Source organism: Simochromis diagramma, unplaced genomic scaffold (assembly GCF_900408965.1).
Source record: "Simochromis diagramma unplaced genomic scaffold, fSimDia1.1 OVJJ01000371.1, whole genome shotgun sequence".
Classification (NCBI taxonomy): Eukaryota; Metazoa; Chordata; class Actinopteri; order Cichliformes; family Cichlidae; genus Simochromis; species Simochromis diagramma.
The window spans coordinates 196,035-218,172 of record NW_024386920.1 but is presented as its reverse complement, the minus strand read 5'-3'; the positions used below and the strand labels follow the sequence as shown (position 1 = coordinate 218,172).

Below are 22,138 nucleotides of genomic sequence, written 5' to 3'. Positions count from 1 at the left end.
CGCGCATGGCCTTTGTGTTTTTCAGCCACCACCGCTTCAGTTTGATGCTAGGTTTTGGATAGGTGTTCAAGAAACCACAGCAGACATCTGTCACGTGGCACAAATACATCCAAAGCTACGACTGTTATTTTAATTAGACGTTTTTACACATAAGAGCTTGCTCTCCAAAACGATAAAGAAGTTAAAAAGGTTCTAAAATCCAGTTTTTATGAATTGATACCATTTTACCATTCACTGTGCCAGGATGTTTGATTAAATCACACACTAAGTATTTTATCACAGCTGCATGTAAACAGATTTAATGCGATTCAGATCTGTAAGATTGTGGTTTAAACACGTCAGTTTCTTTTCATAAACTTACCTCTGCCTGCTCTTTCTGTGCTACAGCCCTGCAGTTTCTGAAACGCCAATTAGGGACATAGTCGATGGATAGCGTTGCTTTGATAGAGTGCAAGATTAAATTTTAGTGAACAGACCCACCTGACCCCCCCCAGTCATATTGCAGCCACCGCGTCTAACAACTTTTCTGGTGGAAAAACGTGGTATAAACACTTCCTTTGAGCATGTCACACCAGGTTTGCTTCAGTAATTGGGTCTTTCTGTAAAAATTCACACTTATGTGCAGGGCTGCTTTTCAACATGTATGTTTTCTGCTCATTTTTAATGAAATAGTATTCTGCACTACTGCCTGACTCTTGGCTCTCACCACGAGTTTTTGTAAAGCAGTTTTAAAAACACTTTGTCCCTCTGTCGTCTTGTAGCGTCACACTGTTTGTTTGGGGTTTTCTGCCATTAGATGTTTGCCATTATATACATTACTATTATGTCAAAATGAATAAGTGTTGTATTTACAGTTATCCCTGTTGGCTTTTCAGAAATGTCCTTTTTCTAGGATGATGTGTAGGAAACGCTTGACAGCAGCACTCTTGCTTCTGCCCCAAGTTAAGATTTTGTCGAACACTTCTCATGCCTGATAGAAGTGAACATAAAATCCTCCAAGCAAAGAAAAGGTGTGCTTGGGGAATATGTTACGTAAGTTGAGGACACGTGGAAGGTGTGGAAAGCACTTGTCTGGGAGGCAGAAGTTAAATGTCAGATGCGCCTGTACCTCTTGTTCATTAGTCAGTAGAGAGATTAGCTCACCATCGAGGGCGTCTAAAGGCAAGCGAGAGACCGAGATTTAAGTTCTGACGTGGTACTACGTGTATGTAAAAGACTGTGTGCACTGAAGTCTCCAGAAAGAAGGGAGTGAAGAAGCTTCTGTGCCTAATTGGCTTGCTCCTCAGCTTTGACCTCCCGCTACAGTAGATTAGAGTGTGCTGCATGTTTGCTCTGTGGAGTTAACACTCTGTAGACCCTTTTTATGTCTGGAATTAGGATAGAGCTTGGAGTATTTTGTTCTTCTGAGTTACTTGAGCATCTTCCTTTAGTCACAGTGGAAAGGTTACGCTTGCTGGATTAATGTCTTTGATTTGTATAAGGTCATAATGCTAAATTACAAGTGAAGCAGCGCTTAGTGGCATAGTGTCAAGAAAATGCTTGGTAGCTAAGAGAGCAAAACTTGAGCTGTTTCCAAAAAGGTATAAGTAACATTTTCTAGTGAATTTCTTTAAAAACGTATCCGTTTGTTACAGTTTCAAAAGTAACCAGAAAATACTTAGCAAAAGTCAAAGTTTGTTAAAACATTTTTGTAGCTAAGAGTCATCGAGTTCTTCTCCCTTTTCATCCATTCTTTCTGCAAAGGGCTTCTGCTCTCTCTTGACCCATCTTGCATGCAGTGCTATTTATGTCCATAGTCCTCAGTGGACTATGAGGGAAATGGCAAAACCTTTAGCTTGCACCTCTTGAAATAGTCCATTGTGGATTTTACTTTGTAAGCGAAGACATGCAGCTGGTCATCTGGTAGGGAGTACGCCTAGACTAGCTGGTGTTTTTTTAACCATAAAGTGGGCTTGTGCTCTTGTGGAGGGCAGAATGGAAGCCATGAGGAGAGTTGAAGCCAACTTATCTGAGATCTTGTGGAAGCAAAGGCGGCTGTAGTGAAACACTAATAATCCTTCTGCGTGTTTATCTATGGAAACCTTGTTATGCCTTCTAGAAAGATTTTGCTGACCAAAGACTCATTTTCTATCATCTTGGCTTGAGCTGAACTAAGCTGTGAGTAAGGTTGAACTTATAGGGATGGCTGTGAGCGCGGGGCTATAAAAGGAAGGAGGAAGTATCTAATTTATAATACAAAACAAAACGAAAGCTATCGGCTGATAGCCCAGCCCTACCTTTGATCATAGACCCCCACAAAAAATCTATTTCAGCTTCATCAGTCCACAACATTTGTTTCCAGAATGTATTATAAGGTCAGTCAAACACACTCACACATGCACATGTATCTTGGCATATCAGAATTGTCAGCCATATTGGCCATTGTTCCCAGCTGGGCGTTGGTCACCCATTTACTTGGAGGGAAAGTTAGTTGACTTGGTGTTGATTTGTATGGAGATGAAGGTTAGGCAAGGTTGGATCAGTCAATGATTTATAAATCAACAGTGGGAGAGAACAATGCACAATAACACATACAATAAAAATCCGAGTTACAAAGTACAATGGAAAACAGAGTTAAGGCAGTAGACGGCTAACTTTTAGAGTGCACTGAAAGCAATAAGATAAGAAACTTCGTGTTTCTTGAACATTATTTCAAATATGTTTATGTCGGTACGGAAGTATTTAAGAGTGACTCTGTGGCTGCTTGTCCCAACACCCTGTTTACTTCACCGTCTCACAGCCTCAGGCCATCACTCCCTGCTCTTCTTGGCCTTCTCCTTACACTTCAGTGTGGTAGCCAGGAGCAAGCATGTTGCTGCAGACACCCCTGCAGCTTATCTAGATGCCTTTACAGCACTGCGTGTGATTGCATGCACATTTCTGCACACGCACATGTGTTGCAGTGGAAGCGCAGAACCTGCATTGGGAAGGTTAGCAAAGCTTTATCTCTGATACCAGGTTGTACAGTATGCTAACTGTACTGGATGAAGGCTGGGACATTTGTTGTTAAACACGCCGTAGAGATAGGTGGCATGTTTTTCAGGATGGTCAGGTCTGTATACATTAATGCTTATGCAAGAGAGAAGAATAGGGAGCCAGCTCTGTTTTTAAGGTGGAAGGCTGATATAAACCAAGACTAGTCTTGAAAGCGTTTTACATTTCCTGCCTTCCCAGTTGCAAACTTGTCTCTGAGGTTTTCTGTGCCAAAAAACCTGGTTATGCTATGATAATGGAATTGAGATCATTTGAAACTTTGAGCTGGAAAAACTTGCTTGAGTGTGGGCTGCGAGAGCAACACGAGAAGGAGGATGGGGATGTCGTAAAGAGCGGGGGGAAGAAGGGAGGTCATGTCTGAAATGGCTGTATTGCATAATTTCCCAGAGAGGGAACAGAAGGATAGTGAAGGAAAGTGGAAAGGAAGAGAAGAGGGGGTGTGTCACTTGGACTTGAGGAGGTGAGGCTTGGAATCGGCTTGTTTTTATTCTTGTTTTAGAGTGCAGAGGAGTGACCAAAAGTTTCCCTTTTCTTTTTAAGAAGAGCTTAAAACTCGTTCACGGAACAATGTATGGGTGGATCTTGTTCTTATCCAAGGAGCAATAAGACACAGACGCACAGACCTACACACGCCCTTTCTGTTGGGGCGTGCATGCACTTGTAGACAAGACAGTTCAGAGGAAGGGACTGTGAGGTGGAGTACCTGTGGAGTACCAGCTCCCTGTGACAGCATTGCTGTGGCTTTTCTGCTGTCGGACTTCTCCTCAGACTCCTGTGTTTTCTCAAATGAACAACGCTGGCTGTCTTTGGATGAATCCATAATCTTGCCAGGAAGGTGAAGTCTCCCTTCAGCATGGTGCAGAGGGATATGACTGTCCAGTCAGGTAAAGCCCATTTGAGTCTCTAGTCCTCGTGCATTTTGTTTTAAACTTAAGGAAACAATTGAAAGTTTGGTCTACCTTAAGATGGACCTTAAGGTGAAATACATGTGAAATCTTTAATCATGCAAAGTGCCACCTTAGATTTTAGCTGCAACGCTGCAACCTTTTGGATATATATAATCCTGTGTATGCAGTACATGTGTGTAAATTAGATCCGCAGGGCACAGAAGCTAGGCGGGGCTGTGAGGCCAGGTTTGTAGAGTGTGCCCTAAGTGGAAGTTAGGGGGTGAGGGAGCTGTGCAGGTTGGAAGATGTAGTTATGGGGAAGAGGAAGGCTCAGCAGCTGTGAACTGTCCAGCCAGGGCAGCAGTTCTGCCCGAGGAGTGACTGCAGGCAGTGGGCCAGGATCCGGGCGAACTCGGAGAGTCAGAGGTTAGCTGAGAGAGGAGGGATAGAGGCATATGCCGGGCTCACTGATGGAGACTGAGGCTGGGGGGAAATTAGGTTAGAGGCGTCACAGATTTTGCTCTGGATTTAAGCAGAAATGACCTGCTCAGTCAAAACAGATTGTTCCAGATCACAATGTAAACTACATCTACTGCCACTCAGAGTAGAAAGAGGTTTTTAAATGATAAATGGAATGAGACAGTGTCAGCGCTGTCTGCAGCTAACAGCTGATTGAAGAAGCAATATACCTGCAACTACTAGATGCTGCAATGTTTGCTATGAATTTAAAACCTGCAGAATTTTCTGTTACAGGCACAGAGGCGAGTTCAAACTGTCTGATCCAGAAAAAGCCTCCATGTTTTTAAATAACCTCTTGTACTTTCTGGTCACTTAAACTATTTTGACCTTCAGGACTTGACTGCAAATGACCCCTTCACAAACTAGAGGTAGTTGCAGACTAAGAGAGGTTGTCTGCTAAAACATGGTCACGAAAAGGGTGAAATGTAAGAGTGGAGCTGATAGCCTCCTGCTGAAATTCCTTGAAGTGAGATTTTGGATTTGCATCCCCGTGTCATTCAGACTTGTAAACAAAGACAGATAAATATCACATGCTTCTTCATCTTCGACACATGACAGGCTATAGATTACATCGGGATGTAGGGTCTTATTTGCATGAGGCTGAAATGATCAGTGTGAAAAATTAAAAATGTGAATATAATGTGATCCCTGCACAGCCAGACACTCATGCTTTTGGGTAGTAGTTAGGATATTTATCATTGCTGAGGCTAGCCTAGCCCAGCAGTGATTCAGGGGAGGCTGCTGGTACTGTTATGTAACCTACTGGGATGCTGCCAGCAGCAGAGACCCCAGATCATTCTGTCAAGCTGAGAGTAGGAGTGAAAAGGAGAGGGAAGAATAGGATGGAGGGACTGATAGATGGCGAGAAAGCGAAGGAATAAATGTGGAAAGAAAGAAGAAGAAATGCAGAAAGAACTGAATATTCCAAAAGGTAGAAAAAATATAAAAATTAAAGAGAGGAGGGACGGAAGGAAAAGTTGTTTTACTCTTATCCCTGCAAACAGCTGCAACCGACACAATCCAGCTGCATGTCTTCTTTCTTTTATAACAGTAATTCTTTCATGGCTTTAGGTATTCTCCATAATTCCCAAAAAATCATTAACACACATGAAATTATACAACATAATTGCAACAGCACGCTTTTGGTCATATTTTCCCTGGACATGCTTCATATCTTTATGCATGTGGTGATAGATAGATCTATGCACATTGGAGTTTATGAAACTGCAGCACAAATCTGTGCTTCCTAGCAACACGGCAAAACAGATTGAGTCCAAACAACGGGACACCAAATGTCGTAGCTTTTGGTGAATGTAAACAGCATCTAGTCTAATAAACACACAGGCAGGAGAATATTTATGCAACACAGGCAAGTCCTGCAAGAAGCTTAGATCTTAAGTGTGTCCAGCACACCACGCACACACCCACAGGCTACCCGTGACTCACCCTCACACACACACACACACACACACACACACACACACACACACACACACACACACACACACACACACACACACTTTTCACAACTGGTGTCACTGTCAGAATCTGGACATGCTCTTCTGGGAATTGGTAGGCTTCCATTTTTTCATTAAAAAAATGTTTTTTGACTGTGTGTCCTGAGAGCATGGTATTTGAACAAGCACAGACACACACATACATCTTTGATTTACAATCCTGCAAATTCCTGTTAGATAATGAGAAGTGTGAGAGCATATCCAAAAAAACCTCACTCAAATCTGTTGCCTAAAGCTAAATAAAAGCACTTCGCAGGTCTGCTCGTAGCAACAAGAACACAATGCCTGCACACCCACAGGTACAAGCCCACTCATGTAGCTCAGTGATCTTTAAAGACACACAAGCACACATCTTACAACGTGCGATTCAGTTTCAAAGCTGACAGATGGACACACATTTACCCCAGCTAATATCAGTTTTTTATCACTTGAATGCAACATGCTGTGTACAACATGAAACCTTTTGATATTCTGCTTCACAAACACGGTTATGCTGCGGTGTGTATTTTGAGCACAGCTACAGCACACATTTGCACATTTATAATTGGTGCTGTGAGTAGCAAGACAGAAAATGAAGGCAATAGAGTGCTTTATTAATGAGAATGTGTGCTGCCTTCACATTACTGCAGTAGTTGTGCATTGTATGGCAGGGGTAATTGTAATCATGTATGGGAATAATAGTATTGGAATAATACTATATTACTAACATGACAAACATACTAAACCCAATGTTATCCACTTAAAACTGGAAGTGTAAAATATGGAAACGAGGTAATCCCAGTGCAATGGGAAATAAACTGACTGGCTATTTTATTTATGCAATAATAACTCTGCCATAGACTGGCAACCTGGCCAGGCTGTACCTCGCCTCTTGCCCTGTGGCAGGTGGAACAGGCTCCAGCCTGTCATCGTATACTGGGTAAGCGGTTTAAGACGATGAATGAGTGGATGGACCGTGACAGTCAATCTTGCTGTTTTTCAACGCAGCAACAAATTCCTAATTTATTTTATCTTTACATCTTTGCTTTTCTTTACGAACTACCACAAAATGGCCTTTTTTTTCCCTTCTTTTTTTTAAAAAAAAGGTATTGAATACATTCAGTAAACTGGATGTGAATTAATTAGAAAATAATAATGGAAAACTACTGATTTCAATTTTTATAAGAAAAATCTGGCCTGACAGTTCAGTTCTTGGCCTGTTCAAATTTTCTTTCTAGGAGTTTTAATAAAAGAAAAAGGTTATTTTTCTGCAAATTTATTTTAATTTAAAATAAATCTGAAAAGAATTGCATGCGTCACACTTTAACATGTTTTACATGTCTTTGTCTCTGTAATTACACCTCCTAATATGCTAGATGGCAATGTGGTTACTGTGCTGTGTTTTGGTTCTTCTTGTATGCAAACAGAGTTGAATGAACCCAGCAGTTCATGCAGAATTAGGAGTAATACATTATATCTTTGCTAAAATGACTGCAATGCAAAGAAGAGACAAGATTTTTGAACAATTTGAGTTTACTCACGACAGACTGAGGAAACTGCTCATGCTACACTGTTAAATTATTGCCTGTTGTGCTAGCATCAGCATTATCAGGCAGTCTGACAGAATTATAGCCAAACCAATGTGAAAAAGTGTATTATTACCAAACAGAATGTGTTGGGTTTTTTGGGGGTGGTTTTTTTTTTGGGAAGGCAAAAGTGAAGTTGGAGTGGAATTGGCACAGAATTGCATAGATTTGAGGCTGACTGGCCCGACACCGATCATGGCCAGTCAGCTGAAAATTGGCAGATTCTGTTCATCAACCAATTGATCAGTGAATCTCTAAAATTATGCTCAGGTTGTGTAGTCCCTCACTTAGAGTTCCAGGCAAGTGCAAAACAAAAAAAAGAAACTGTGAGAGTGAAAACAAACGAAGAAGACGAGGCGAGCACGTAGCTTAGGTCACATTTTCCTCTAATCTATTACATCTAGTACTTCCTGAACAAAGACAGTCTGTTAACCAGCTGCAAGCAGGAGAAATAATTATGATTTTAAACAATAATTTCTGTCCTACTTGCTACACTTGGATGGAATTGCACATGTACAGATAAATATCTGAACAGTTGCATTGTGTTTTTCAGCCTTTTTATGGTCACCTTCATTTGCATCCACATCTCCTTAGACCTTATATCTAGAGTTGTAATGATAGCAATCCACTCAACATCTTTTATCAATTGTCCTTTTTGAGCCTCTGAAAGTCTGCACTTCAATCATGCCTTGCTTGATTTAAAATTCACTGTAGTGGTGTACAGAGGTATAAGACAAAAACTGTGTCATGTTTCAAAACCTCCTGCAGCTAACTGAAGGTTTAAGCTCCTGCTGTCACAGGTGCAAGCTGTGGGAACAAGTAGGCCCACAAACAGAAGACATGTGCTCTATGATCATCACCAACCCGGTGTGCTCTGGTGTTTCTGAATAATAGAAGACCTATTAGCCTGTGACTCACCTGCCAACACCAAATGTGGCGCACTTAGTGTTCGCTGATGAATGTAACAGAGGTCACCGTGAACTGGCAGGACTCCTGTTTCATCAGGATGACTCAGACACGAGTCACAAGAATCAAAAATCAGGGCTGTAGGCTAGGATGTGCCTAGCATATATTATTAAAGCTATATGTGAAACACAAAAAGAAGAACCACCAACATTTGTCATAACAAATGACAAATCTTAAGTATTTTCTCCCTGACATGTCACCTCTTTGGCTAAATAAACTGTAAAATTGTTTTAAGTTCCAGTAAGTGTAAGAACAGAGTTGTCTTTCTGCACAAACAAGAATATCTGTTGGCAACGCTCGATAACATCAAACCTTTCACCAATCTGCAGAGATTGGGAAACTCTCGTAGAGGTTATGTCACATCTCAAGCATTCCTACACTCGACTAAAAACAAAGCTGTGTGTGGCTGGATTGAATTTCTTGAGTTTGTTCTAGACTTTACAAAGTCATTTGAGGTTTCTGCATTTTGACACATTTCTTTCATGCAGGTTTATATGCTTTTGTGTTATGTCTTTTGCTTTTGCAATGAATGCAAACCACATTTAAAGTTTTGTGTGTCTGTTTAGTCACTGTGTAAAAAATCTGCCTTGTAATAGAACATGATAGATCTTTTTAATCAGCATTGCGACACATCTGCAAATATGTCATGTGACTAATGATAAGTTTTCTTGAAAGCAAAGGTAGAAGAATGTGTAGCACTAGCAGCTAGCTGTCTGTGAAGCTCTGTCGTTTCGTACGCTTGGATCTGCACCTGCATGTCACTTAAACTCTTGTAATAAATAGAAACCTGTGTCCCCAAAGGTCTGTGTCTAATAAAAACTCTGCTGAAGCAAATTAAGAGCCAGGCTTTTATTAGATGTTATATACAGTAACATAAAAAGGAGAGGAGAGGATGAAGCAGAAAGAGCCCCATAAAACTCTAAAGAGCACCTGAAGGAAAGAGACTTGTAAGAATACAATCAGTAAGTATTAAAAAGACTTTCTCAAGCCAGAAAAAAAATCTCTATCAGATGCTTGTGAGCTGTAATGTGCACTCAGTCCAACAGTTTTTTAAATTTGTGTCCACTCTGTCTTTGTTTGCTGACAGCCTGCCCAGGAGTTTGTTGTTGTACATCTGAAGGAAGAAAAAAAGTTGTTTCCTCTGCAACTAGGGCAGGAGGTTAGGGGGTTTGTTACAATAAAAATTATTTTCAGATGTTGGAGTTATGTAACAGTGTTACGAAGCTGTCATCCCAGCACTGGGAGCACCCTTTCTGCTGCTCTTGCTCTCTGTTTTTCCCTCTGTTTCTCTGAAAGTCTCATTTTGCTGAACACGACCTGAACCCCCACCCCCCGTTCTCCTCCTTACCCAGTCGTCTCTGTTTTACAATAAAGGTTCACAGAACCAGATGCTAACAGCTGCCAGCTGGCTTGTGGGTCTTTCGGTGCTCGCGCACTTATAGATGCTTCTGTTTCCTTCAACAGTATACAATTAGAGCTCGTTTAGACTACTTTTCATTGACATGATGTGACAGAGTGAGGGGTGCTGCTGCAAGCTGGTCAACAAAAGAACCTTTGACTGTGTTTAAAAGGAGTGGGCTTAATTAGTTCCACTGCTTTTAAAAGCAGAATTAATTTTCTCATTCAGCCTTCTGATGAATAATCATGTGGGGAAATCAAATCAAATAAAGTAGTAGTAGTTAAAATAGGCAGGACTTCAAACCTCTGAGCTCCTTAAGTATATGTGAAAAGTCAAAGCTACAAACCAAACCAGCCTGTAAAGATGCAGCTCAGTAGTACAGACTAGTTATGACTTGCTCCAGCTGTGACATTTAAGGATTATCGGCGGTATTTCAGGTAGATCATATTGGGGTTATATCTGATTAGGATCTGGGAAAGGTTTGTGCTTATTTTTCATTATTCTATTTGAACTTGTGCTAATTGAACCAATTAGTATTCTGTGCATTTGGATATCTGACTGTAGCACTTTGCAGTAGAAATAGCCAAATAAGTACGTTGCAAAGTATAACCTGTCTTTGAAGTTTTGTTACCTCTGACAGCTGACAAAAGCACAAAACTTGATTCCTCTTTGGAGTGAAGCTGAAGTTCAGCAGTAGGTCAGTCAGGGATTATGCATCTGATAAACCCGGGACTTGTACTGTTCCCTCATCCCCAAACATGTAAAGAGTTGCCTTTTCCTGTGAGTTTGCTACTTTAATTACAACTATAAAGTAAAGTAAATGATTAAGTTCAGCCTTGTTGGTGCATTTTGTGGTTTGTTAAAAATTCCACGTCTTTTCCTAATGATTACGCACATGGCTACAATGGCTAAAAGTCTCCTCGGTTCAGGATGACGCTGAGTAATCCCCTGCCTGATGTCAGTGTGTCCCAGGAAACAGTGCTGGTAAATTCCACAGAAGAGCGAGTGGGTGGGGGGAGACCAGGAAGTAAAAAGGAAAAAAAATTGCCTGTTTTCCTTGCTGGAATGTTAATGGCTGGTCTGACCTACGGTGGCCTGTCACTTGGCCTGGTTAGTTTCTTGGCAGCTCGGGTTTTGTTGAGTTCATCTGTTTAGTGCATTCTTTGTCCATCTGTAAACTCGCCTTTGACTAGAAAGACATCAATTCAAACATTCGGACATCGTGAAAAGATACAAGTGAGGAGTTTTGTCTGGCTCAGTGCTGATAATGTTACGCAAGTTTAAATTTACTTATGGTGCGTCTAGTTTTTATATAACGTTTTAAATCCTTTTGCACTGGACAAATGATCCCAAACTATTTGATGTGTGTTTGGTGTAAAATGTTGCCTAAATAAAACACTCTGAAGTTAAAAGCGAGCTTAAACAGTGGTGGTCAGGTAGTGAATAAACATGCCAAAACATTCTAGTTAATCCAGTTGACGGCAAATTTGTAAGGTGAGGTCTTTGCCACTTTGTGGAAGAGGCGCTAGTTCCCAAGGATGTATTTATTCAGTCAGAATTCATTAACTCTTATTCGATAATTAACATACTTGGAATCTCGTTGCCTAAAATGATTGCTTTGAAGATGCGGACCAGATCTGCAATCGCCCAGTCAGTTACTGTCTTCAAAGTGAGTTTGAGGCATCAAGGCAGTGATAAGATGGCAATAAAATAGAGTCAGTCTGCTATCAGTCTGCTTATCAGTTTGTGATTAATCAACAAGGAGACACAAACCCCTTCTGGATTGTGTCATGAAGGGAATTTGGTATAAAAAGGCTGCTGCAGTGCTAGCTGCTGTGATCAGACTGAAATCAGCTATTTCTATTTAATTAAAAAAAACTTAAAAATACCACAGAGAGGCGGTGTACCGAACGAAAAACACCATGGCGGACAAAGAATAGTGGAAACAGACACGTGTCTTTAAACAAAGGAAGTCCCAGAAATATGAATTACCACTTATAGTTGGAACTTTCAAATAAAAATTTAAATCAGGCTTTGAGATAAGAATTGAAGTAGTAGGCTTCAACATTAAACACTCAAGAGTTCAACATTATATTCTTCTTTTAACCTTTAGACCTGATTATCCACTCCTACTGGATAATGTGTTTTCAGGTCTCCCCTCCATTAATTTGTGGACGTCTCTGACTAACTGTGAGACCTTCAAGTCATTCTGTCTTCTTCACAAAATGCGTCTCTTTTTCTATTATAAAGTCACAGAAAAGTTTTTAGTGAAGGATAAAGGAAAATACCCAAGGCCAAATAACTTCAGTGGAAAGTACTGACGCCCAACAACACCCATCAGGTCAAAGGTTGTAGAGTCCAATACTTTACTCGAGCAGCGGTACAGTTTGGACACAGTTTAAGCTTTCACCTCTCGTTGGAAGCAGACCCTTTGGAGTTTGCAGTGCTTTGGTGGTTTTTTGTGTGGTTATAGAGATCCTAGTATCAACTAATTCAAAGTAATTCTAAAGAAGATCATAACTCATCTATTAGTGTGGGTTACTGGTTACTACATAATCCTATTTAGTGGGGTAAATCCTGGGAAACTGTGAAATGTGCCTTCCACACACTGTGGTCAAGCTGATTTAAAACCATAAAATATTTGCCTGCATTACTGGCTCGCTCAGTACTGTTATTACAGGGGAATCGCTGCCCCTGAGGTTTTTAGTTATGTGAAATATACAGCTGGCTGGACTGTAGAGGCAGAAAGCTGGTTACAAATAGTTGAAATGTTAATGTAACGAAGGATTTATGATTTTGAGCTGTGGAGGTGTAAATAAGCCAATATGTGTTTAGCATGCTGTGTCGGTTTGTGATGTGTGCAGTGCTGAGATTCAGCCTACACAGCCATGTCCTAATCCCAGCGTGTGCTGTCTTTTCTGTGTTTCCTGCCCAGACTGTGAATCATAACAGCAGGTGGACTTTAATCTCACACTCATAACACACAGTAATTGTAGTCACCAGACAGGGTTTGTTTAAGGTGTTGTCTGTGTTTTCAGGTGCACTGCTGCCCTGTGTGATATCAGTGTAGTATGCTGTTCATTTCGAATTTGGTGTTTAAACCGGCTGCAGTTGAAGCCTCTCTGTGCTGAATGTATGGTAAAGTCTTCTTTTGTATCATAAAAAACTGATTTAGTTCAAGGAAATGGGGCTTATAGTTTTCTTGTATGTGTTTGGAGCTAGAGATGTGCATGCCTGTCTCAGAGTAACCTTACCCTGCGAGTGCACAGGTGATACCAAGCTGTATTTAGCCCCCTTATGGCCAGCTGGCCCTGCTATTTAAAACAGATTGAGGGGGAAGGGTGACTGTGGCCGTGGCGGCGTTTACCGTCAGCAGACAGTTTTGGTCAGTAGTGCTGAACTTCAGAAGAATCTGAACATTTTAAGACCAGGTTAGGACGCATTGGATAAGTCGCTGGTCGCACCAGACCAATTGGACTGTTGTTGCTTTTCTAAAATGTTTTTTTCCAGTAAGAGTGCAGATTTGTGTTCGCTGTCTTCCCTGAAGGGCAAACCGTTTGGAAAATCTTTCAGAATTTCGTTTGTGATTGGGTATCAAATCAGCCACTCCAAAAGTCAGCCTGTGACTCATCCTGGTATCAGATTTACTCAAGCATCTTTGGCAAAGGTCGTTTATGGTGCACGGAATCATTTCTACCTGTCTAATAAAAACTGTCCATAGCTTGTCTGAGTCATTGTTTTGTTTAGCCAGAGGAAGTTTTTATGAGCCGATCTTCTGTGTTGTTGCTTTGATTTTGATCAGCTTGCTGTGTTTGGGTTGAACAGGGAGCAGGTTTTCATGTTGGAGCCCCCCTGAGCTTGTAACTGTGAATGAATGGCAACAGCTGAGCAGGAAAACTTTATCAGCAGCCCTCACTGTGTGTGTGTGTGTGCGCGCGCGCGTGTGTGTGTGTGTCTCCCTGCATGTGTGTGAGATTCAGGAGGAGCTGCAATCAGAGCAGTCTCACTGGGGAATCTCTCTGCTGAGCTCACTGCTGTCCTCCCTTCCTCAGCCGCTGGCCTCTTTTCAGTTTCCTCCCTTTAGCTCTCTTGTTCTTTCTATCCACGACTCGTCCTGTGGATTTCTTTACCCCGGCTCTCTGGGAAACTGCAGAACAGCGCTGTCGTGACTCGCCGGCTGTCACTGCAAGGAAAGTAGAGCACAGGAGGCAGGAGAGAGAGAGCAAAGCTGAGACAGCCCAATCGATTTCTTTGATACAGAGAAGAAGCACCGGGGATAGAAGGGCAACGGCGGTAGCTGTGCTTTTCTTTGTCATTTTGGTTTAAAAGGAGATATTTGTTCACTTGGAACGGAGTCTTCTGAAGCATTTGAATCACATCTTTCCCTTGAGAAGAGAGGACAGCTTTTGACACGTCAAGGGTGCCCTTCTTCAGGGATACGGTCAAAATCTGGGACTTGGGAGGAAATCTACTTTAAACCGTGGTGTTCAATGTTTACCTAATAATCAATCCCTATTCTGAATGATAATGCTGGACACCAACCATTGCCTGTCCTTTGAACCCTCCTCCCTGGACTCTCCTCCAATGGGAGATGACATGGAGAAGGAAGGACTGAAGATGGATCATGACAGACTTGTGTATCACAGCTTGAAAGAAGGTGGGCAATCTAGTCGGATCTGGAGATCTGTGTTGTGTTTTTGTTCCTGAGTTCACTGTACATTTTCAAAACAGGGCTTTATGGCCTAATACAAATAGCTAATGGGGTGTTGCTAAAGATAAGTGATAGAGTTTACTGGCTTGTGTAAGATGGAAGGAAGTTGAAGTGGTTTTAGGTTCTATCTGATAAACCCTTTCAATAGAGCAGACTTGACCACTGTGAATTCAGGAAGTGCTGACAGCCGGGCCTGTGACGTCGGGCTAACTTTGCTCAGTTCTTCAAGGTTAAAGCTTCCAAATAATATTTCAACATAAAAGGTCAAGTTAATGTTTAAAATTAGTCAGTGTTCACCCCAAAAAATCATGCATATGTTTAAAGAAAGAACTGTGTTGACGTGCGTTCATTCACAAACAGCTTTCCCTAGTGTAGTTTGAATTTGGGAATATTGTAACTGTGGTGCAAATTTACAAACGTCACATAAATGCTCCACACCAGGCATTCATAAAGGTACAGACTTCAAAGGAAGACAGCTATAAAGACACTCTGAGTGTGCGCGCACGTTTATGTCTGTTCAAAAAGTGTGTCTATAACAGGCAGATTGTGGGTTGTAGTTTTCTCTAGAGCCACGCCTCCAAACTCAATGAGCGAGCAACACATTTGTCACAGGAAACCAAAAGCATGAATAAATAACATAAATAATAAATAAATATAACACGTCCAGGTGCCTTTGTGAGTTTCAGCTTGGGTTTTAGACCAACGGTGCAATGAAATGGCTTTTGTTATTTTTTTTATAATATTGAAAAGATTGTTTAAGTCCTAGAGTCTAGGTTTTAGGGTTTACGTTAAAAAAAATAGATTAAACAAAAGTTTTATAGGATAAGAGGTAGAGTGAGGGTTCAGCACTTATTTGTGATGCTAAAACGTGGAATTTATTAACCTGAGAATGTGTTAATGTGAATGTGAGAGCCAAAAAACATGGCTTTGTGTGGATGTGTGCCCTCCGTACTGCACACGGATTAGGGCAAGTAACTCGAAGGGAAACTCCAGTAACAGATTTTAGCCCAAATATGAGAACTCCACATCCCAATATTGGAAGTTTGAAGTGGATCGTAGAAATGGAGATGCATGCACCTTACTTCACCTACAGTGCAAGTTTCAGCTTTTATCTTTTTACAGTAGTGTCTTATTTCTAAAGTATTTCGGGATGTATTAAATATGACCGCGTGACACTTGTTGCCACTGTGCATGTTTGGGATTTAGATGTGGTGTGCAAAAGGGTCAAAAAAACATGGCGTTCCAAAAAAATGAAGTCATCCAACAGTGACATACTATCAAAAATTAGCCTAATTTGGTATGGTCCGTGCAACAGTAAAAAGGCTTCACTTTGTTTATAACCAGCGTTACGAGCATGGACCAGAGTCTCAGATGACTGGCTGCAGATGAAACAAAACATTCCTGTGAGGTTAGAATGACTGAAGATGGATGGAGTCTAAAGAAAAGCAAAGGGATTAAAAAAAAAGCCATCAGTTAAAGATTATTAATCCCGGTGTGCTTTTTGCTTACTCTGAAGTATGAGTGACACAAACTGCAAAAGCTGCAAAAGCCTTTATCCGTCTGTTCTCACTTGAACTTTAAGGATGATTAGTATTCACCGCACCTCTCCGTGTTGTCATCCTGCTTCTCGGCACAGCGCAGCAGAGGAAAGGCAGCGGGAGTGAGTCCAAGGTGTGAATGGCCTTAACCTTGCATTGTTTCTGCCCTTTTAGCTCTCTAGCTTCTTTCCACTCTCACTGATGTGCGAAACATTCGCTGCGGTCATGCGCTGCGTTCGCCTCTCTGTTCAGCACATGCAATTGAACGGTGCTACCGTGCGAAAGATGAGAACATCTTTCCCGATTAAAAAACATTTCCAAAGCCAGTGCCAAGCGTAACGTCTGTTCAAAGCGTCTGCAGGGCTCGTCTTTAGGTGGGTATGTGGCACACGCTCTGTGGGCCTGAAGCCTTTTGCCTTCATGTGTGTCACTCGGGTTGGTGCGCGCAGGCTTAGTCGTGCCAAGCCAGGGGTCTTTGGGGACAGTGACGAACTCAGACATGTTTAATCAGATCTACTGACACATGAGCACAGCAGGCTTAGCCCAGTTGGCCACCAGCATCCCAATTCATCCTCGTTCTTCCCTCTAATGTGACTTTTTACCTGTACAGCCTTCTTTTAGACAATTATGATGACTTGAAACCGATCTGATCTTGACATTTAGGAAATAAAAGCTCTATAAGTTCAGGTAAAGATTTCATTGTTGGTGATTTGTTATAAAGTTAAGCTTGTGAAAGGTTTAAAGAAAGCCATGACTTTAGTTGCCGGGGAGAAAAAGTGTTTTGTTTTGGGGGTTTTATGTACACCCACACAGAGATCTTAGAAATAACAAATCAATGTGCAAATCATAGTGTTAGTTCTCTGACGTTTGCAACGACGAGTTTAATCAAAAGATCGAACAAGCGAATTGTCTTCAAATAAGCCACCTGCTGTCATTTCCTCTGCTTAATCTAAAATCTTCAAACGCTTGCATCTCTGCCGTCTTCCTCTTTCTCCCTTGTCAGCCTTTGCTCTAACTTTTTATGAGTGTAGTAGCAAGCTTTGGCTGTGGCCTAGTATCCCAATAAAACTGTCCTGCCTTTTCATCCATTTTCTTAAATTAACCAGAATGGCCTTCAAACCTGATTTAAGTCCCAGAGCATGTCCTGGTCGCAAAACACAAAGACACATCCCTCCTCTTTTTTCCCAAGCAGTAATCTGCTTACAGTTAACAAAACATCGCTATCCTTGTTGGTTATGTTTTTGTCCACTATCTTATCTTATTATAAGTTCTTGCTGCAGTGCATGTAACCATAGCCACTGTCGTAGTGCAAAAGTTTTCATTTGTCTTTCTGGCACCCATTTAAAGTTTGTTTTGTGGTTAATCCAGAACAAACAGTTCACAGCCTCCAAGTGGTTTTTGTCTGTCTGTTATACTCCTGTCTTTGTTGCTGTGCTGCAAGCAAGCAGTATTTATTTGTGTAGGACTTTAGGAATACTAGAGTCACAAAGTGCTGTACAAAACACATGACAGTTTAGTTCAGCAGACAAAAACTAGGATTAAAAGCACTGCAGCATTGAAAGAAAGGGCACTAAAAAGTTAAAGTAAGGAAAAGTGGAATTAAAGTAGATACAAAATGAGAAGAAAAGTTAAGAAAGAAGACAAAATAACAGGCAGTGGTGCAAACGTGATTATTTTATGCACGTGAATCTACAATTTCAACACTGCTACATTTTTCGCGCCATGATTGTCTGCCAGAGACTTCTACAATGTTGGGGTTGGAGGTTTATTGATAGCTGACGCTTTATTATTATAGCCAACCATTGGAGCCAGTGTTGCAACTGTACTGAGCTCATCAGCTTGGTGTTTAGGGGGGACAGGAAAGAGAGGGCAGGAGAAAACTGGAGTATCCTGGGTGAGGGATAGAAGATGTGGAGGGGGTTATGGATAGAGGGAAAGTGTAAGAGTCTCTTTCTAAGAATAAACCTTCCTTCCCTGGAAGCCCCGTGTGGCATGGCATCTAATGCCGCATGGCACGGTCAGTCTGTATCAGTGTGTGTCTGTGTGTGCACGTTCCTTTATTGAAAGTGTTTTCCTGTGCGTTTGCTACTGAGACAAAATGAGTGCTGCCAGCTGCTGTACAGGCAAGACCATATAGATCGACTCGCCTAAGTGTGTTTAGGCGTGCGTGTTTATAATGCTAAATGTCAAATGGCAAGTTATTGCTTCTAGAGAGGAGTCAGTAGTGTTAGACTGATACTTTCAGACTTGGAGCATACACACTTGTAAAAACAACAGAGGGGAGCCGGGATCGCCAGCAAGAATTTGGAGCCAAAGAATGACATTTAGTTGCACAGGCTCTGACATTAATTCATGGCTCTTGCGGCGTTCCCGTCTAGGCGAGGATTCCTTGTCATAACACGGAGGCAGCACCGCAGCAGCAACAGCTATATCGTGAGCTAGACTGAGTACCAGTGATGTCACTTTGTTGGCGAGGAAGAACAGGTGTTGCTTGACTGAAGTAGCAAACACAACCCTAGCTAGAAATGCTTGGCAATCTTCAGTGGTTTGCACCACACTGTATACGCACACACACACACACACACACACACACACACACACACACACACACACACACACACACACACACACACACACACACACACACAAATAGATACGTAGCCCTTCAGTAAGGATCGCTGGGACAACTTGAGCAGGAGCGTCAGCTGAATGTTTACATCAGTAGTGAAGTTACTTGGTATAACAACATACTGCTTCCTCTTCTGATACTGTCAATATCTTGGAAATAAAAGATAAACAATGAAATGGAAAGACATCATGCACTGTCACTTACTTACTTGCTTACAAGCTAAACAAAAATCATTACACACAAGTGTCTGCAGCCATTCTGGGTGTCTTTTTTCATGGGTGGTGTGTTTGTGTGATGTGATGGTTGACTAAATAGTTCAGGTCACTTCCCTAAATTGCTGTCGTGTTGCAACGAAGCCAACATGACAGTGATGAGATGCTGTGTACTTGTGATCTTGCAGGTGTCTATATGTAATTGTTAGTTTGTTATATTTGTGTCTTTGCTTTGTTTAAACGATAGCCAGCTCATTTCTAATTTATTATCCGGTTACAATGATGACGCCAGACTTTCTGGGCTCGTTAAAACTTTAAAAAAGTATCAGGATGAGGACTGTGCCACACAGCACTCAACAACTAACATTTTATTTGTTTAGAAATGTCAGACATAGTCCAACTCTTTCTGTCCAGCTTTGTGTTCCTTACAGTTCTCCCCCACCCCGCCTCTCCATTATGTAACAAGAGCTTCCTGTTTTGAAATGACGATGCAATCGGCCCATTTAAAAATGAAAAAGGAAAAAAAAAGTAATTTCGATTCAAATCGGTGCTTTTATTTTTTCATTTCTTTTAATTTTTTCGTTAATTTCTTATAGCAGCATTATGCCTTAGTGTTCTGTCTCTCTCACTCTTTGATGGATGTTTGCTGCTTTTTCACACATCTGTGCTCAGAAACAGGAAGTCTGTCTACACACACACCTTGTACCCGCCTCCTTTGTAACTTCAAAAAAAAAAAAAAAAAAGATGCATGCGAGGCAGGGAGACTGGAGAATGAACCGGTTGCCACAGAGTAAAGGTCCTCGTCGTGTCAGTCATATATGTTCCTTTATGTGCTTATTTATCTAAATATTGTGGATCTGTTGCTGATTGTAAGGCTTTACGGGCACAGAGCTTCACCGCTGCAGTTTCTTAATCTCGCCGGCCGTCACTGACTGTCTTCTCTTCTTTCTCCTCTTACCTCCTGTGTCTCCATGCAGTCCTCCAGCTCAAACTTCAGCAGAGACGCACACGAGAGGAGCTGGTCAGCCAAGGGATCATGCCACGTAAGTCTGCTGAGTGTGTTTTACTTGCTTTTTTGCTTTTTTTTTAAGCTCATGAACCAAAGTATATATCGTCAATGTACGGTAGTCTGACTTTAAGTGTGCTTTTAGACTCTCAACTGATCGCGTTTTACCCAAAGACAGCACTTCTTTATTGTCTGGAACAGACAGTATCATCTTGTTTTTAGAAACTCGAGCAGAAAACAGGAGCTTTGGCTGTGAGCTGAGGTCAAACTGCTAACCCTTTCCTGTTTCAGGATTACACACCAAATCTTAAACTGTCACACACTAACAAGGTCGATGCTAGACGCTAAACGATACTCACGTATTTTTGGAATGTCGTTTAATTCACATCCCGCTGACACATATTGGTTCTCAACAACAGAACCTGGATATGTTGGTAAATAGCGTCTGTCAGTCTGTGCCGTATATGCTGTCATATGATGGGTTGTATAGTGAAGGTCTAGAATGTCGTTTCTTGTTTTTTGCTGAAAATGTCGTCTCTTATCGGCATTATCAGTATGAGTATGTGAGTTCTGCAAGTGTCATATTTAGCTGTATCTTTGCACCACTTTGTGTTATCAAATAGGGCAGCTTCCTCTTTATGTCTATCCACTTCCTGTTTCAGGGTTCCTCACATCACAAGAGTCAGAAATATAGTTTTAAAAGTTTCCCTCCGTTTCTGTGTAGAACCGAAAGCGCTCTGCTTTTTCGTTTTTCCAAGAAGACTTTTGGTTTGAATTAAAAGTGTGCAAGCGAGTGTTCGCCCTCATACTGTAGACGTGGTAGCCAACATTCATTCTAACTGAGTAGATTTTCAAATGGAGACTAAATACCTGTTAGATTGCCCAATAGGCCTGTTCAGACATACAAACTTTGACAGATTATGCTAGATGTGTGTTAAGAAGGGTATCAGGGAAACAAGTAACTGTGAATGGATGGTAACATGTGGCACACCTGTTGTCATATTTTGTTTTTGACAAAAGCAGATGCGATTGAAAAGATACACCATGCAAGCTGCTGTCAGCCTGCAGTGCTGCACATTCAGTTTACATAACAGTTTAAGGGTTAGATGCATAAGAGTACCATAAAGTGATGACTGAGGGTTTGTTTTGGTGGGCAGCATGGAGCCTTCCAGTGAACCATTTAAGTAGTCTAGTAAATTGCTCTGTGTCCTCTTTTCTGCAACAGGCCCTGTGCCAGATTGTTGCAGATTTAGGATCAACATGTTTGGATTGACTATTTCGCTTTCCAGCTTCTCCTCTGTGGAGATTCCTCGGGGGGAAAAAAGTATAGCTGTGGGTTTAAATGAGATTTTAGATTGCTCCTAAGTCGATGACTTTGTTGACTACAGAAATCCTCTTTTAAATTGTTTCTCCGAGATGCAGAAAGATGGGGCAAAGGTTGTTCAGGCATCAGGTCCGCTGTTGTGTTATAATTCAGTAAAGATCATATGAACCGTTCTCTTCACTTCTCGCTTCATCTTCGATCGATTTTCACGGTAACTGTATCTTGTTGACAGGAACAAACTTTGCCAAGTAGTTCCACATTGCTCCACACCCTGAACACTTTCCAGCAAAGAAAAAATAGTCTTTATATTTCTTAATGACTCTGTAATTACTGTTATTTGCTGGATTTTTGAAACATAAAAAAACAAAATCTGAAAATTTCACTTACAATGTCACCACATGGTTTGTTTTAGTCAACATAGAACCTTCAAAGGTGACATAAATGATCAGGTGTTTTCTGTCACTTCTCTAATTCTTACATTTAAATGTCCTTTGTGCTGTGTTTTCTGGTACTAAAAAAATACTTTTATGTCTGAGTGCTGAGGCAGGGTCAGTTCCTCCTGTGGTATCAAATCCTCACACTGGTTTTGCAACTGAAGGTGGTGTGAATGAATAACTTTCCACTTTCAAACACTTTCGTGAGGTTCCTGAACACAGACATTGACTGTCCAGCTGTGAGCAAAAGTCAGTTAATCGTCATTTAAGAATGCCAACAAATATATACTTTTGTAGCATTAACATATTTTGTTGCTCCGCTGTATGAAAAACTGGGCTTTGTGTGAAGAAACCACCAATGTTTTTATAATGAAACTGTAGCTAATGGGGTCAGGGAG

The 22,138-nt window shown here is 41.3% G+C and overlaps 1 protein-coding gene and 1 long non-coding RNA gene across 8 annotated transcripts in view; one reads left to right on the top strand and one right to left on the bottom strand.

The window, feature by feature from the left end:
• Window positions 1–22,138, top strand: part of mrtfab (myocardin related transcription factor Ab) — a 39,757-nt gene that overhangs the window by 4,702 nt on the left and 12,917 nt on the right. For 3 of the 7 annotated variants that reach the window (XM_040036587.1, XM_040036591.1, XM_040036588.1), the window contains exon 4: window positions 19,954–20,019. In XM_040036587.1, coding sequence (XP_039892521.1) covers window positions 19,954–20,019 — 66 coding nt within the window. The other 4 variants (XM_040036592.1, XM_040036590.1, XM_040036589.1 and 1 more) reach the window with 4 other exon arrangements.
• LOC120736465 lies at window positions 8,358–21,591 on the bottom strand. Its single transcript, XR_005696512.1, has 3 exons — window positions 21,476–21,591; window positions 18,101–18,104; window positions 8,358–8,368 (listed from the first exon to the last, which is right to left on the bottom strand). It is a non-coding gene; the product is annotated as an uncharacterized LOC120736465 (long non-coding RNA).